The sequence below is a fragment of the Thunnus maccoyii genome, chromosome 2, assembly GCF_910596095.1.
Source record: "Thunnus maccoyii chromosome 2, fThuMac1.1, whole genome shotgun sequence".
Classification (NCBI taxonomy): domain Eukaryota; kingdom Metazoa; phylum Chordata; class Actinopteri; order Scombriformes; family Scombridae; genus Thunnus; species Thunnus maccoyii.
The window spans coordinates 15,040,123-15,057,794 of NC_056534.1; the positions used below are offsets into that span (position 1 = coordinate 15,040,123).

The 17,672-nt window shown below is 37.4% G+C and overlaps 2 protein-coding genes across 6 annotated transcripts in view; one reads left to right on the forward strand and one right to left on the reverse strand.

The window, feature by feature from the left end:
* Nucleotides 1–2,939, reverse strand: part of herc3 (HECT and RLD domain containing E3 ubiquitin protein ligase 3) — a 32,168-nt gene extending 29,229 nt beyond the window's left edge. The window contains exons 1-2 of one of the 4 annotated variants that reach the window (XR_006092066.1): nucleotides 2,655–2,939; nucleotides 884–1,233 (exon numbers count right to left, since the gene is read on the reverse strand). Coding sequence is in view for 3 of the 4 variants with exons in the window: in XM_042390407.1 (XP_042246341.1) it covers nucleotides 884–1,106 (223 nt within the window). In the remaining variant the exon portion in view is untranslated. The remainder of the gene's footprint in view (nucleotides 1–883; nucleotides 1,234–2,654) is intronic. The other 3 variants (XM_042390407.1, XM_042390416.1, XM_042390422.1) reach the window with 3 other exon arrangements.
* Nucleotides 2,940–5,268: 2,329 nt separating this feature from the next.
* Nucleotides 5,269–14,796, forward strand: ppm1kb (protein phosphatase, Mg2+/Mn2+ dependent 1Kb). Of its 2 annotated transcripts, XM_042389197.1 has the most exons (8): nucleotides 5,269–5,409; nucleotides 7,494–8,029; nucleotides 8,186–8,286; nucleotides 8,400–8,453; nucleotides 10,239–10,404; nucleotides 11,141–11,285; nucleotides 11,821–11,955; nucleotides 12,271–14,796. In XM_042389197.1, exons 2-8 carry the CDS (start codon nucleotides 7,560–7,562, stop codon nucleotides 12,400–12,402), a joined length of 1,203 nt encoding a protein of 400 aa, XP_042245131.1. In that variant the 5' UTR covers nucleotides 5,269–5,409; nucleotides 7,494–7,559; the 3' UTR covers nucleotides 12,403–14,796. The 2 variants fall into 2 exon arrangements, with proteins under 2 accessions (XP_042245131.1, XP_042245141.1); XM_042389207.1 differs by lacking the exon at nucleotides 8,400–8,453 and having other exon boundaries at nucleotides 5,271–5,409.
* The last annotated feature ends 2,876 nt before the right edge of the window (nucleotides 14,797–17,672 follow it).

A 17,672-nucleotide genomic window follows, 5' to 3' on the forward strand; every position in this document is an offset into this window, starting at 1 on the left:
CCTGCTATCGTGCAGGCTCTCACATGCCTGTATAACACAAACGTCTGCTCACATGACACAAACACAAACCCACCGCTGTCTGTAATCACTTTACAAGCTATAAGTGTTTCAAATCTAGAAATGGCAATGAAGCTAGCTGTGCAATCTCATGCTACCAATAAAAAAGACCTAGAAATGGAGGCACATTGACTAAAATGTGTATTTATTTTGATAATATTGACGCTTTCTCTTTGCAGTCAATTTTGCAGCCAAAGTAATGTTGTGTTGTGTATAACACAAGTGAATAAAATACATGAATTGTTACATAAAGCTTGTGTTGTCACCATGTTTTTGCCTGGTAACTTTATCAACATCGGTTATCAGTCATGCAGGTCGTATCATATTTAGCAGCGATGAAAACAAACTAATTGGACTTGCTAAGACCTGTAGAAGACATTTAATGGCACATTGGAGAAGCTACTTCAGTTCTACATAAATGTGGAAATGTTGGAGCAACGTCATCTTGAAATATTCTCATATGAGAAGGTGACTCTACTGCAGTACGTCTGGCTGTAACTGCTACATAATAGGCCTTCCTCTTTTAGTTTAATAGCACTTTTAATCATTTAGGAAGTTTGAAATATGAATAAAAAAGGTTTAGAAATAGTCAAAACATATTATTTCACATAACACCAATGAGAGAGGGAATGAATTCTCCACTTTAATAAGGCCACCGACTCACGCACTAGCGATATAGATCATGTCATGCTCACCCGTATTCTCACACATGCTTTGTAACTTTCCACACACACCAAGCAGTGAGAGTGCAGGGTGGTGCAACAACCTACAATGTATAATGATTAACCAAAAGGAAATGAATCTGCCATTTACACTTAAAGTTTACCTGGGGAATTCCCTGGTTTGTCGTGGCCCAGCTGCCCACAGCTGTTAGAGCCACATGTGTACACACTGCCATCATGAAGCAGGAACATTGAATGTTGTCCTCCACAAGCTACCTCTATCAGTCCCCTGCCACTGAACGCCTGACAGCTCCTTGGCTCAAACATGGGGTTTTTCTCCACACCAATACCCAACTGTCCTTCTTTCGCGTTACCCCAACACAGCATGTTGGCGAAGGAGAGGGGATGAGCACCGGTCTGAAGAGGCAGAGACAGTGATGTCCAGATGGAGGAAGACAAAATTGTTCAGGCTCGAAAGCAGCCCCGTTTTCTCCTCTTCATGTGAATGCCAACCCTAAAAGAAACAAACAGAGTGATTATGTCATCTTTCTTCATTAGGAACACATACTGATCACTGTGCTCCACGTGTGAACTCTGACGATGTTTTAAGAATGAAAGAAGGATGGGTTTAGAGGTGGGAACGTGGTGGAGTGTGAGAATGATGTAAGAGGAGCTACAACAGAGGAACAGGCAGTGTGTTTAAATAAATCCTGTCAGTGTAATCCCTGCTTAAGCAGCTCCAAGCGGCCCGCCTTAATGTCAATCCACTCGCAGCATGCATGTTACTGAGTTAGCCAAAGGTAATAAACAAATGGAGATAAATAAGGAGACAGAGAGAGAAAGAGACGTGCAAGCAGCATGGATTCAACCACATGGGACCATCCCACACAGGAGTCACCTCATCATACTCATTAGAGTATCTCTAACCAGGAGTTATAAAATGACTTCATGTCAAGAACCATGTCAGACCCTGATTTGACCTCTCCGTTGTCACGCTGAGCCCCATTTGAAAAGCTGTTTGCTAAAACTGATGTAATCTAATTCAACAGCCCATGAAAGAAGTTTAGAGGGAAAAATCACTATTTCGTGGAGCTGTTAACAACTCATAGACATCTGAAATGTGACCTTGACTACACCCTGGTTTTTGTAAGACATCAAAAGCCAAAAAAGTTGGAAACCACTGGTTTAATCTTTAACAATGTGGTGCATTTTAAAAGCTTGTTATATCATCCATTGTGTCGAATCTTCATCTGAAAAGTCACTAAAGCTGTCAAATACATGTAGTGGAGTAGAAGTATAAATCAGCATAAAATGGAAATACTCAAGTAAAGTAGAAATACCTTAAATTAGGTACAGTACTTGAGTAAATGTACTTAGTTACTTTCCACCACAGTGACTAACACATTCATAAGTAACGTTAATATAGCTCGTAGCTTGCTATAATATCCCAAACTCGGTTTCGAGATGCTAAGAAACTATTTGAATCCAAGTTTATGATCTGTGGCAATTAAAATTAGCAATTAGCAATGAGTTTGATATGAATGCCGTTCAGTTAGTCGCTATGTTTATTAGTGAACTGTAAATGGTCCAGCCCTTTTCATCTGAAAGGACATTTACGTTAGCTTGCTGTTGGGGAGAAAGTGAAGAGGATAAACATGATAAACACAGTCAACAGCCGTAGCGAAATATCTCCACTGACATTATTAGCTTGTAAAACAGTTTAGTGACGGAAACGGAAAACGTCTTGTCGACCCACACAATCCATCATAGGTAATAGTTAGCTACCTAACGCTAACCTTAGCGAGCTACACTAACGCTGACTTTAAGTCTTACGCAGGAAAAACATTAAATCCACTGGTTAACCGACATCATTAAGTGTGACTAAAACAGAAATGTAATGTAGGTAGTTCGTCCCAAATTCAAAGAGGATGTTACCTGGGCAGATGCATTCTGATATTGGGCGTTTGATTCCAGTTAATGAGTTAAGCTCGAAAAACAAACGAGGAAATGCCACTGCTGGCTACGTCACTAAACGTCACCTGAGAAAAAGCTACGATTGGCCCGCCGAACAGGAAGTGCAGGTGTTACAGCAAATTCTGTGACCCGTCAGATTCTGTGGTTTGTTTAGGAATCGCAGCTAGCTAATATTTACATTGCAAACGCTTTATCCCATTGTATCTTTATCTTTCATATGAGCTGTTGCCAAAAATGATGTCTCCATATTGTTCAGAGAGGGTTGCCCATTTCGATAGCTGTAAAGAAAAAAAAGACCCCATTCATAGAAAGAATTGCAGATCCTTGCAAGCTACCATGGCGTATTGCTGCCCTCTAATGTTCCTTTTGACAGTTATTTATATTTTGTTATGTAGTCTAATACTGTGCAAACATTCCAGAAATTTCTTCATTTTAGTCCAATTATCCAGGTTGAGTAAAGTGAGCAGAGTTTCTCCAACTGCTCCCAGTTCTTTGAACAGCTTCTTCCTTTGATGTGAGTAATTCTTGCACTGGATGAGATGTGTCTCACTGTCTCTGAGCCTCCACACTTACATTTGCCATCCGGGTGTTTCTTAGTCATAGCCAGCCTACTCCTAAACCCACAATGCCCAAGCCTCAATCTGGTTGTGACAACCGAATCCTTTCTGTTGTAGGGAAAATTGCTCTTTGTTTTTTCCACTTTTTTCTGTAAGACCTCCCCTTCTTTTCCTTTTTCCATGTATTCTGCCACATTACTCTTAGTGACTTGGTTATGACTGAAGTGTATTCTGACAGTCCGTATTGCAGTACTCTGTCAGTAACCCCGTTTTTCCAGCATCTGCACTAGTCTGTCTGTTATCATCTGTTCCATTATTTTACATAATACAGAGGTGAGGGCAGTGTGCCTATAAGAACTAGGGTTATCTGGCTCCTTTCACAGGTTTCAAATTTGGAATTATTACATGTTTCCACTCCTTATGAAGATGACCAATCTCCCACACATTATTGATTAGAGCTAACATTTCCTCTAGCACCAGCCCTCCAGTGTGTTTAAATAGGTGATGTCATCCCAATCCTTCTCTACCTGGAGTGATATCTTTGCCATGATTTATAGCTCTTTTCAATTCCTCTAATGTGAAAAACACATTGATAGCACCAGAATTATCCCAATTAATTTGTAATTTATCATGTTTTTGTCTAATATTTCCCCTCTCCTTCCTCTGTTTTCCTCATTTACATTGTTTGAACTCTGGTTTGTTATACAGTTGACTTATACAGTACATGATAGAGATAATTCAATTTGTCAAAATAGTGGCTTGCACTATTTCAGCTATCTCCTTTTTAAATTCTTTTGATAGTTTCAATGGACTGACAGAAGCTTTAATGATAATGATAATTAATCTGAGATATTTAAAGGTTTAAAAGCACCAAGTCTGGTGAGGAAGAGACCCACTACACATTTATTGCACTCAATATGTAGGCTAAGTATTTGCCTGATTGAATATTTTTAATCTTCTCATTAAATCTCTTTGAATTTTATTTGAAGATCCAGGAGCAACTGAATCCCCTGGTTTTGATTAACTCAGAGATCAACTGTTTACAACAAATATCTAAGGGTATTTGAATTATCACTCACCTTACTCTGGAAAAGTATCTTGTAGAATCTCCTAATTCACAGTGAGTTCACTTTTCTGCAAAACTCTTTCAGCTATATAGCATTTATAATACTTAAAGTATCCAAGACAACCTGGGTGATGCATGATGGCAGTGGATCAGACAGTTACTGCATAAACATTTTCAAAAAATAAGACATTATTGCCAATTGAGTTTTAACATAAGCCACCCTCTCTTACTAATGGGAACGATGACAAATGCCCTCAGATATAGCCTAACCCTGAAACTGTTTTATAAATCAAGTTTATTATTGAATGAATTAAAGGAAATAAATAAGCAAAACATGTTAACAACATATTAGGATGTGTTTTCACTGATGTTGTACAATGCCTGTACAATATCGGCCCTTATAAGAAGTGCTGAGAAAAACTGGCTAATTGCTGACCCCTTGTGTAAGGTCAACAGGTGCATGCAGGTTTTGGTGCACTGTGTGCAGGTTAATGCAGTGACAGGAGCAGATTCTTCCATTTAATAATAATAAGGAGGAGGCCGTTTTTTAAAAAAATCAGTTGTCAGTAACAATGTCAGGACATAGGACAGCAGCGGCAGTAAATTCTGTACCCCGAAGCCAAGGATTAGGCCTGCAGGATGATTAGGTTAAACATTCAGGCCTTCGACGAGTTATGTAATAATAATGTAAATATTACATAATATTATTGCACATGTCGTAGAGGAAGTAGGAGGTGTCTGGATCCCAGAAGGACTAAGGGAAGAGTGACTGTAGAAGTCAATATGTTGAGGAAATTCCATTCTCTGACTGGCTGCGGAGGCCAAACTTGCTGATCAATGATTGGCGTATACAGCTGTCATTCATCATCTCCTTGACCAATCATGTGCACCATACATGGGGCGTCAAAGGAGGCGTAGACGTTTCTAGCACGCTGATTGGCGCGGGGACATCAGAGGCCCTGTTTGATAACATTGGAGCACAGTCTATGCATTGGAGACGCTGAGAGGAGACGAGGGCGGTTTAAGTCAGTTAGCTACTTCTCAAGTAGCCAGAAGAGGATTAAATCAGACAAATATATCTAAAACATCAACGGTATGAGTTTTTATTAATACCCGCCGCAGAAAGGTGAGGGGGGTTGTCTCCGTGATATTGGACAAACTGCGAAATCATAGCTAATGCTAGTCACCTAGCTAGCTAAAGATCGCTAGCGTTATGTAGCTAACAAGGTAATGCTAACACATTCGAAACCAAACTAACGCTGATCTGCTGCTTTTCTTCATCAGTACAGTAACTTTATGTTACGTACGGCTATTAAAGTATTCTGACAGAAATGGGCACACCCCCGTATGGTACTTTGGTGTTTACATCACAAAATAACTGCTATATTATTGGCGTAAACAGCTAGTTTTATAACTGTCAGGAGTTACATCATTCTTGTAGCGTTGCTTTTCTAAGAAAAATATTTACCTTTGATGTAATTCAACTGCTAAGTCCTATTTTGTGAATCCTGTTGAACAGAATGGCAGTGTATACAGGTTATAAACTTGTATATATAAGTGCGTTGTCAATATTATCCGATGCTGTCAAAGTGTATATTTATTGGTAATGACTGCAAACACAACAGGCCTGAAATTTCAATCATGAATACATAACTTACAATGCTTATTTTCCATCATTATGACAAACCCTTTAATTAAATATGAAATAAGATCACAGTTACACGCAAAAGGTAAGGATTGTCACATAAAGATATTGCAATTGGTTACATTTGGATTAAATCTTGGTCAGCTTTTAAATATGTTATCATCGTGTTCAGTATTGATTAATATGCTGATTATTTTCTCGATTAATAGTTATTCTTAAATGTCAGTTTTGCAGGGCCAAAGATTATGTAAGCAAAATGCTTGTTTCATTCTCAAATGGTCCCAAACCCAAAATAATCCTTCTGATAGTATATATGTGAAAGAAAAGCATCAAATCCTCATATTGGAGAAGTTGGAACCAGCAAACGTTTAGTATGTTGATAAATGAAACAATAAAATATCATGAAGTTGCCAATTAAGTTTCTATCAATCAACTAATTGTTTCTACTTAAGACTTAACATGATTGTACAAGAGTTTCTTGGCACCTTCAATCCGTTCACATAATTTGAACACTGTTTTAAGCACCTTTAGTTAACCTTGGGTAAAGGGTTTTCATCTAAACCTGTTTGTCTGTTCTGAGATAATAGGAATCCAAAACATTCAATAATCATTTCTTGTCAATCTTTAACCTGAATAACACAGAGTCAATGGCAATCAGGGATGGAGTTTGATAGCATTTTACTCTTCTTCAACAAGGGATTCTTTTTTAAATCCCTTATTGAATGTTGTTAGGTTTACTGTTCAACATTAGCAAGTAAAAAATAAAGTAAAAAGGCTGAAATAACTACAGCTCAAAGATGTTTAATCACCTCTTGTTGGCTGAGAAGACAGAAACACTACAGAATTTAGTGGCAGCCAAACTTATGTTCTGATATTCAAAATTTGTACCTACAACCTGTAAATGACATGAGCAGCATAATATATGAAATTTTGTAATGCATAAATTGTTTGCATAAATGTATGTGACACATTCAATGAACAGCTGTAGCCTGCTGTACTTCATGAGCTACTTTCTCTGAATACTGAAGGTCCTGATTTAGAACTATGAAATTGATCAGATTAAAATGTTGACATGAATCAAAGTTTAACTGAGTGATTCTTAAAATGACGTGATAAGCTAATAGGATCAATTGTCTTGAGAAGAGTCACTACTCTGTCAAACAACAAAAACACATAGTTCACTTGCGGTCGTACAGTGGTGTTGCGGAGTGATGTCTCTTTTCACTCACAATCAAGCTTTGGCTCAATACAGACACCAGCTGCAAAGAGCGCATCAACCAGAGAACAGCCAAATCTTAGTCATAATAAAGTCAAGGCTAATTATAGCTGATCTAATCTGCCCTGTGATGAACAGCATTTCATATTAATCAGAGACAGCAACAGTCAGCTAAAAACTGCAACCTAAATATTTTCCATGGCTCTTTGCTTATAAAAAAAAGAGTGAGGGGAGATTAAAGGCTTGATAAGAGATTCGGTAGTGTCTGTGCAGATGTTTTGAAAATTCTGTATCTAACAAACCTATTTTCCCCCAGTGTTTGGACAGCACATCCCCCTGCCTCTGCATCCAGTGCTTCTCCAGTGTTTGTGCTGTCAGGGTGATGTCAGCAGCCTGTCTCACGCGTCTGGCAAGGTGCGGTGGGCCCCATGCAGGTCGCAGTGGGCTTTTACAAATGGCCCTAGTCCCACTTTCATTCCAGCAAGACAGCCACCTCCAGTTCACTATCTTCCGAAGACATCTTTACAGCCCTTCAGGAAGACGACACAGCAACACACGCTTTGATCCCGACAGCAGCGGCCGCCCCACCACTTGGGATTCATTTGGCATCTGGGACAATCGTATCGATGAGCCCATCCTGCTGCCCTCTAGTATTCGCTACGGCAAACCCATTCCTAAGGTCAGTCTATCTAAGGTTGGCTGCGCCTCGCTCATTGGTCAACGCAAGGAGAACGAAGACCGCTTCCAGGTCTCCCAAATGACTGACAATATCCTCTACTTCGCTGTTTTTGATGGGCACGGTGGACCAGACGCAGCTGACTTCTGTGACAAATACATGGAGAAATTCATCAAGTGAGGGAATTACAATATTTTATATTCCACTCATTATCAGAGGAAAAAATGTATATGATCAACAGTTTGACTGTCCGCAAATGGGATGATATCAAGAAAAAGTCATACTTTTGTAGTTGATATTCTGATCATTGTAGTTTTTGGTTGTTGTTTCAGGGACCTTGTGACAGAGGAGGACAATCTGGAACTAGTTTTAACTAAAGCCTTCCTTGAAGTAGACAAAGCTCTTGCAAAGCACTTACACTTCTCTCCAAACGGTAGGTTCTTTCATGTTACATGTACATAGATATTCTGTGTATATATACACATATATGTATGTAATGCCACTTTTTTCTCTCCTTTCAAAACTTAACTGACTTATCTTACCTAGGCTTTGAAGCCTTGGATTTCCCAACTGACATGACCCGAGCACATTTGGTCAGAGGTCTGTCATTTAACCCAAAATTACTTAATGATTGATGAGCAATAAACCAGCCACAAGTAGCAGGACCGACACTAGTGCTTCACTGCTTCCAGTACTAAACATAAAGACGGGCAACAAATAAAGGGAAAAACCTAGATACATGTGTGGATGAACATAATAAATGTGGCTGCTTGAACGGTTTTATGTGTATAAAAATGATGTGAATCATATACTGTGTAGTCAGCAGGCCTCAACCCAGTTGAGCACCTATGGGAGATTTTGGACAGCGATCTTCACCACCATCATCAAAATACCAAATGAGAGAATATCTTTTGGACGAATGGTGTTTATTTCTCCAGTAGAGCTCCCGAAATGTGTCGAATCTGTGTTAATATTGAAGTTCTGGAGGCTTATGGTAGCCCAACACCTTGCCAAGACACTTTATGGTGGTTTTTCCTTTTATTTGTCACCCATCGCTTGATATTTTCTCATACTGCAGACTGTAGTATTTAAAACTGGCATTTAAATTAATATTAGGGTTAATCTGAGCATCACTCTAAGAATAAATGTAAAACTTCTTTCTCAACAAATCATATGATCTGCAGGTTTTCCCTTATTTATATAGAAACCTTTCAAATTAGCTTGACTTTTCTCAGCCGACATTATGTCTGATTAAGGTATCTGTTCATATGAAAGCTAGTTTACCTGTTATGTGGCCAAACATCGGTCACGCTGTGTGAAATGTCCCAATATGCTTGTGTGTGTGTGTGCATGTTATCTACGGCAGCTGCTGACCCAGCCTAGAGCTGGAGGCCCTTGGCACCAATGTGGATGACGAGAGGCTAGATATTGAAGGAGAGTCCAGCGGGTCCTAAATCCTGGACTACTGGAAGGTTCCTTATCTTTCTCTCACTCCTCACTCTCTCTCTCGCTCTCTTCCTTTTCTTTCTACTCTCACCAAGTGTATGCAAAGCTTCTTGTGAGACAGTGCTTCAGTTTTGAGAAGTCGTATGAGATGTATGTTGTCAGCGACAGATCTAGTCCATGAGATGCAGCATGTTAAATATGTAGAGTAGGATTAAAAAAACAAAAACATAGCTTAAAATCTCCAGTTATTTCTTCGGAGCGAGAAAGGTTGAATGCAGACCTACAAATTTCAGCAGATAAATCTACTTAGTGACATTTAATGACTCTCATAAAGTTGGCTGGAAACATGTTGCTGTGTTCTACAGTATGTGAAAGTAACATCTTACTGTTTGCCAGCATTAATGAGAATACCTTTACCAAGTACAAAGTGATTAAATTTGATATAACTTTCCTTATAGAAGATACATAGTATATTTTTTACATTTGTAACTTTAGATAAATGCATGCAAAACATAGAAGTAAAACAAATCACCTTCTCAGGGAGTATCAAGAAAGAAGTTTTCTCTTTTTAGATGAGTTTATGTGTTACTAACATCAACAACAACACTGGACACTGATAAGTTTTGTGTCAGTTGTTAATATTTATTGTTTTTAGTTTCAGCTGTAGACTGAACTCTGCTGTAACATTTGCTCTGGACCTCAACTCTGCTGAAACAGTTCGACCTGCATGTGTGACTCCCTCCTCTGTTGTTTACTGTGTAATCTCTAGTTCACTATACGTCCACTATATGACTTCCCACCCATGTGTTCATGTTTTAGTGTGTGTGATGGATGTGAGAGTGTGAGATACACACCATGTGATTGTTGTGAACAGTGACTTCTTTGTGTGGACCATCATGGCATGTTCCTCCTCTGATGTTTCTTTTTATGTCTCTGTAGTACCTGGGATGAACGCAGGAAGCACCGCCACTGTGGCGCTTTTGAGGGACGGCATTGAGCTGGTGGTGGGCAGTGTGGGTGACAGCCGTGCCATGCTGTGTCGCAAGGGCAAGGCCCTAAAACTCACTGTCGACCACACTCCTGAGAGGAAGGACGAGAAAGAGAGGTACATAGATGTTTGTCAGTGCCGCTGCTGTTGAAGTTTTGTTGCACCTATTAGGGAAACTTACATCCTTATCATCCTATTAGCACATGGATTTTGCTGACCTCATGAGATCAGGCACCAGGCAGAATAAATGAAAATATCTGTGTTGAAGTGCAAACCCTACTGATGCTTTTTTCCCTAAATGTAACTTCCAGAGAGTAATGTAACTCATATCTGTGAGAACATCAACATTTAGTGTTTAAAAGGACCATTTTTGGAACAAGTATTTAGACTATAAATCTCTAAGTAGTGCTCAAGATAGCTTTTATGTTTATTTATTGAATGTTAAATAAGCTCACTGCTGGTTTTTGGTCTTTTTCTATGGATTACAACATCTAGTGACTACCTGGCACCTAGTAGGAGCTCATAGGAGAAGGTAATGTTGGATGTAGAAAAAATTCAGATGATGGAGAAACCTTAAAAAACCTTAAAACATCTATACAGATAACAGTTGGGTCTGACCATGGCTCTGATGACCAGAGCAGGATGAAGGAGTATAACCCAACGAATCAGGATTTTTCTGTAGCTTCAGAATCTCATTATTGATGAGTCATACAGCTTCAAAACACATTTAAAAGTTATGCTATAAGCACTGTTGGTATTTGCTGTAATGAGCTTTAGAGGGATATTGTTACTTGATTTGTAAAAATAACTCGTTCTTTGTTTACATCTCTGCCCCTTTTGCACTTGCCACAAGGATAAAGAGAAGCGGAGGTTTCATTACCTGGAATAGTCTGGGACAGCCAAACGTCAACGGCAGGTTGGCTATGACGCGCAGCATCGGAGACTTTGACTTGAAGAACATGGGTGTCATTGCTGAGCCTGAGACCAAGAGAATATCGGTAGGTTCATAAAAATCTATTCTGTCACAACTTGGTCCACTGGATGTTTAAGGCTAATTCATACAGGAATTATAGCCTAAATGATATGTGTTAAATATGTGTACGGTAGCATAACGACAACACAGACTCTGGACAACAAATGTATTTAACAAACACTTAATCTTCTTATTTTTGGATATGAACCAGTCCATATTTTTTACCCTTATCTGTATGTATGTGATGATGTGAATATTCTACAGTAAACATTGTTCATCTAGATACACTTTTGTATAAATATTCTCCCCTCCGTCATATTAATTCTGAATAAGCAGCAAAACACATTTTCACATCTGCTCCAAACTCTAAATATCTCTATAAAGACACTGTATAATAAGATATTAGTTCACAATTTCTTTCTTTCATAACCCCTTTCAAAGTTTTGTTGAATTTCTGATCATACCTCTTATAAATTACAGTAATATTTCAATCCCACTTGGTGGAAAAGGGCTTTAAAAAGTTGTAATTGTTGTTAAATATCGCTTGCCCTTTTCTTTAGTTGACCCATGTCCATGACTCCTTCCTGGCACTGACCACAGACGGCATTAACTTCATTATGAACAGCCAGGAGATCTGTAATGTCATCAACCAGTGCCATGATCCCAAAGAGGCAGCACAGAGAATATCTGACCAGGTAGGAATTTTATACTGGCTTTTGATTCGCCCATAATGAAACCCCATAAATGTATACAGATTTATCTTCTATATGATGAACTTTTAGTATGTTTAAATATTTCAGAGAATTCGTAATCCCTCTCTCGTTTTTGGAAATTGCCTACATCAGGGTAGTATTATGCACACACTGAATATCAATGTAGTTTTTTAATTGCCTCTTCCCTGTAGCATGCAGTATGTCCCCATAATTCCTATTATTTTACCTCTTATTTGTTGCTCTACATTGGATTTTGTGAGTAAAGTTATTTTACATTGTGGATGTCTTCTCTCTCAGGCTCTTCAGTATGGAACAGAAGACAATAGCACAATTATTGTCGTGCCCTTCGGTGCTTGGGGGAAGCATAAAAGTTCAGACACAAGTTTCTCCTTCAGCCGAAGTATTGTGTCCAGCGGGCGCTGGGCGTAGATGGCAGGATGTTGGATGAAAAGGTGTGGTCGGTGGACCTTATTAATGTGTGCAATACAATCGAACAATGGTGTCCTTGTGAAAACATTATAAAGGGTGAGGTTGGCCCAAACAATAATACCAGAGGGTTACAAGATGTTATTTAGAGTAGCATGATATTTATTCGCCCCTGAAATAAGAGGCGGTGAATACATGATGTGCACTAAATGAAAAACATCCTCTTTATACAAGGTTTTATCCACTAGCAAACCAATGACCTTGTAGGTGCTAAAAGCTGAGAAGTTTCTGATTGGCAGGCAGAAATTCAAAACGTGAGCTGTCACATAGCAAAACGTGTAGCCTTCTCTACATGAGCTAAGATTTTAAGGCTAGTATTCCCAACTGTCTGCCATTCAGATATTTTCTTTTATCTATTTAGCTGTTCATAAGCACCCAATTTTGCACTTTTTTTTATTTTCAAGGTGAAATTAACTTGGTTTCATTTTTAAAAACAGTGATTTTATTAGCTGTTTTAAAGTCAGCAGTCTTTTATTTTGGACAGTTTCTCAGTGTTGTTGTTGGACCATATGCATAGAAGAAAGTGGGAAAATATGATAATTAAACCGCATTAATTGAACCCTTGAGAATACAAAATCTACTTTGATAATCATAGAACCTCATGACTTTTGAACAACTTGAGTACAAGTGTCATGAGAAAAAATAAGTCAGTTTCCTTTTTATCTTGTATATGTTAAAGCATCCAAATTGGACCATACAGAAAACTGAACAGTTTTGAAAATTCTTAGTTTGTTTCATGGAACGATCGCTCTTCTAAACATTTCTCCATTTCTAAGAATTTCTCAAACAAGGTTCTACACTTCTTGTTTTCATCATACTTTTAAAAAGTACTACAGCGCCACTGAAAATCATTGATGCCTAATTGCACAATCTTGAGGGTCAAAGATAAATCAACAAAACCCTGAATGTTCTTTGACCTGGTGTGCTAGCGGGCTGTGTGAGTGGAGCTGTTTAAATGAACAGCACTTCAGTGGCTGAACCTGACATTTATAATAATATGATATTCATGTTTATTGCAATATAAACATATAAGCTCAAGCTTGTGTTAAGTGTTAATATCTGTACTGTTTTGAGACAGGTCTTATTAGGGCACTAAGATGTGTTCAGGGTACAGAAATGTACAGTTTATGTAGTGTGAATAAGTCTATTTATGTACATCTGGAAAACAATAGTTCTCTGTTACATTTACTTAATTACTCGGCTGAAGAGAATCTCATATCAGAATATTTCACACACGCTGGACTTAAGCTTGTGTTGTGTAACTCTGTTAGTCAGTAATTCCTAATTTCCACCGTGTATGTCACTCAAAGAGCAAAGCACACTTAATGCAACACTAAAGAATTGTTCAGCTAAGAGCCATGTATGACAATGTGAATGTTTGCTTAAATGCCCTCCATGACTAAAAAGATAATCAAACCATGTAGGGTATAGGAGTAATTAAGCTGTGCAAGTCTTGGCTAACGTAATGTGACGTCATTTATGGAAGACTTAGAGGTGCAGTTTGTAGAATTTAGTGGCATTTAGCGGAACGGATTTTGCAGAAATGGAATATAATATTATATGTAAGTGTGGTTTAATTGGTGTATAATTGCCTGAAAATAAGTATCATTGTGTTTTCGTTAACTCAAAATGAACCCTTTATATCTACATATAGATATATCTTCCACAGAGACGGCCATGTTGCACCACCATGTTTCTACAGTAGCCCAGAATGGCCAAAGCAAACACTGGCTCTAAAGAGGGCCTTTTGCGTTTTTCACGAGTTTTGGGGCCACTGTAGCTTCTCCTATAGTACATGCTTGGAATTCAGTTGGTTGCAATCTGCAGTCTCACTGCTAGAGGTCACTAAATCTTACACACTGGCCCTTTAAACCATGATCGACTGTTCAGTTTTTGTTCATTGTTGGTATGATCTTTTGTTCTGTGGTTATTGAAGCTAGACAAATGCAACACCTCATATTTATCTGCATACTTCTTCTCTATCTGTGAAACTTACAAATGTTTTTCCTCAAACACCATTTATAAATGTTTTGTAAATAAGTAAATTTTTCCCTCATTCACTTTTTGAAAAATAATCTTGATTTTATTATGAGGACTTTGTCTTTATACATAACACGTCCTGCTTACAAGCCTTCTCATCTGTTCAAGTTATCTATCACAGTGTATTCAATTTTTCTTAACTGTATTTTGTTTTACTGTCAAATATCAAATATAATCACTGTAGCAGTGGACCTGTACCTGGGACCTTAATGTGACTGTGTCAACAACACTGTTAGTACTGTATTTTTGGTCTAAATGGCTTGTGACACTTCAATTAAAAAAAACTGTACATCAAAATGTGTGTTGTGTTTGTTGAAATTTACTGAATGTAGTTATATTGTCTTGGAATTTGAAACAGCCATTAAAACAGTTTACTGTAGTAAATCAATTGTAGAATGTTACAGTCGTGAAACAAGATTTTAGACTACATTTATATGATGTCTACAAGTTTACTGGCTTCATATTTCCTCATATACATATAGAGATATAGTTATAGACAACCAGGGTCTGATGAATACTGTTGTTTTGTTTTGTTTGTTTTTTGAGGCCAACACTGATCATTAATATTTAACAGTATATTGATGATATTCATTTTTTTGTGACATAAATGAATACCAAATGAGCTAATATTGACTGACCATGTCTATTCAAATCAGTATGACCATGAAAGACAAGTAAATTTTTAAAAACCAAATATTTTAGCCAAGATAAGAATTTAACTGACATGTAAACATTTGATATTAGAGCACTTTATTGTCTGTTGTTTGAAAAAGTAATCTGCTAATTCCTGGATACCTTAGTATTCAAGTGTTTCTGCAAAATCAACTATAATCCTAAACCTCTAGATTAATCAATTGCCAGGTGTCTTGACAGTAGTTTATGTGGTTAGCTTTAACAAGTTGACCTAGCTTCACTGTAACAGGCAAACTAAAGCACAAACCACTAATTATACTGTGACTGCTTGCCCAACAATATGCCATCTGTAATCAAATTAAATATCATTAGTGAATTTACTGTATTTTTAATCTCGTTCTTCAGGTTTAAATATCATGAATATAGACTGTTGCAATAGCTAACTAGCAAGCTAGTTATTGTACTTAAGAGTTCCCGCCGTTTGCGTTGCTAAGCAACATGCAACGTAAAAGGGTCATTCTGCTTGATGACGTCTCCATCCCAACTCGTTTTGGCGATACGTATTTACTCCGGTTAGAGATATTTTTCCCAGGACGGCGAAGTCATGACCCGCCCTACTCTGCCTCTGATTGGCTTACCCTGATATTCTTATCTCAATCCTAACCAATCTCAATCCTCATAGCCAACTCAACGAACGAAAGCAACGTGTACTAGCCAATCACAGGCGGAGAAGGGCGGGTCATGACTTCGCCATCCTAGGAAAAAAAGGCCTCCGGCTAATGAGAGAGCTCTTTATGGTCGGGTACTATTATCCAAAACGGAGGGAATATCCAGATCTGTTGTTTTGTCACTTTATTTCCCACAGATAAGGTGCTTTACAAGGAGGAATAAGTCTCACCATTTAAATAAATTCGAGCTTTGTAACACCAAAAACCACGGAGGTCTGGAAATTCTAGATTTTACCTCCTTTAATAACAAGTTTGAGTTGAAGTGGATTATTGAATACTTAAAAAACAAGGATAGTATTTGAAATATTTTTCCCCATTACCTGTTTGATCCAGGTATCAAATTTCTACTAAAATGCGACTGTTGATAAAAATCTCTTTAAGTTGGCAGTTTTTCATCAGCAAGCACTGACAGCTTGGTTATTAGCTAACAGTCTTTACTTTTTACCTAACAGGTACTTAATATGGAACAATAAAGGCATCTGATATAAAAATATGACACATGGTTTAATAATGGAATACTGACACCAATTATTTAATCAAAATGGTTATTTATTATCTTATTAAGAATTTCTTGATAAGTTCAAAATACCTATAAAACCAAAGGAGCATGCTACCAGAAAGTGTCCTTATACTCTGGAGCTGTAGACCTACCTTTTAATTTTGAAGATGGTGTGGAAAAAATTTATATTGGCGTAACTAATACATTGTAAGAGAAGTGCTCTAACAGAAATATTAGGAACACAGCTGTGTCATTGTCCCATCATCTAGATGTTTTTGGTCTTCCTTATTTAACGATCTACAGTGTGAGAAAGCATGGGATATTTGTGATAAATACTGTATCAATAACAAGTTTAAGGAAATGTCTTTCATCTGGTAAAACGTGTTAGAAAGATTCAGACTGGATATTGATTATAAGTGTGATTTTTTTTGGACTAGAAAAAGAGAATATTTCCCATCTATTTTTTCACTGTATATATACAACAATGTTCTGGATTGGCATAGCCAACTTTCTATAAAAGAAACTTCAGATGAATGTTGAAAAAGATATTTTGATGTAATGCTATATTTCAGTCAAGATAAGATTGAAAAGAACATGCTGTATATCATACAACTTTGATTTATTATTTTTGGAAAATTCCATATTCATGAGAAAAAATGGTGAAGAACCAAACCAACTTTCCTGCACTTTATTAATGAACTTAAACAATATAGCATCATTTTATCTAATGTTAAAAACACAAAAGCTATTAAGACCAAGTTATTAAGCAAATATAATATGCTGCATACAACACAAACTCTGGCATTGTAAAATGTAAAATGTAATCTTTTTTTGTTTGTTTGTTTGTTGTCTTTTTTTTTGTTTTTGTTTTCATATGTATCTATTTGTTCCTCTGAATATGAACATGTGTACAATAAAGAAAAAAGATAAATGAATTACTGTGGTTATCCTCACTGTAATATATATTTGAAATAAAATGAAATATAATATAAAACACAACCCTGCCGCTTCACGTTTTCTTTTTTAAAATATTACTATATATATATATATATATATATATATATATATATATGTATATATAGTGTGGAAGGTTGTTGTTGTGGACGTTGATGAATGAATGAATGAGGAACAAAATTAAGACATTAGAAAATTAGACAATAAACATCAAAATGGATCAGATGCCAATTGCTGTATTCGTCTGTATGCTTTACAGAGAGGCTGAAGAGGAGGATGCTGTCAAAGAAGAGCCAGGATGAGGAGGAGGATGGAGAGGAGACATATTAGCTTTGTACGTCTAATCATTGTGCTTTTTT

Excerpts from the sequence above, each read along its gene's own strand:
- ppm1kb (XM_042389197.1), top strand. The coding sequence starts at position 7,560 with ATGTCAGCAGCCTGTCTCACGCGTCTGGCAAGGTGCGGTGGGCCCCAT. Across the intron at positions 8,030-8,185 it reads TACATGGAGAAATTCATCAA|GGACCTTGTGACAGAGGAGG; the intron begins GTGAGGGAATTA and ends TTGTTGTTTCAG. Across the intron at positions 10,405-11,140 it reads AGGAAGGACGAGAAAGAGAG|GATAAAGAGAAGCGGAGGTT; the intron begins GTACATAGATGT and ends ACTTGCCACAAG.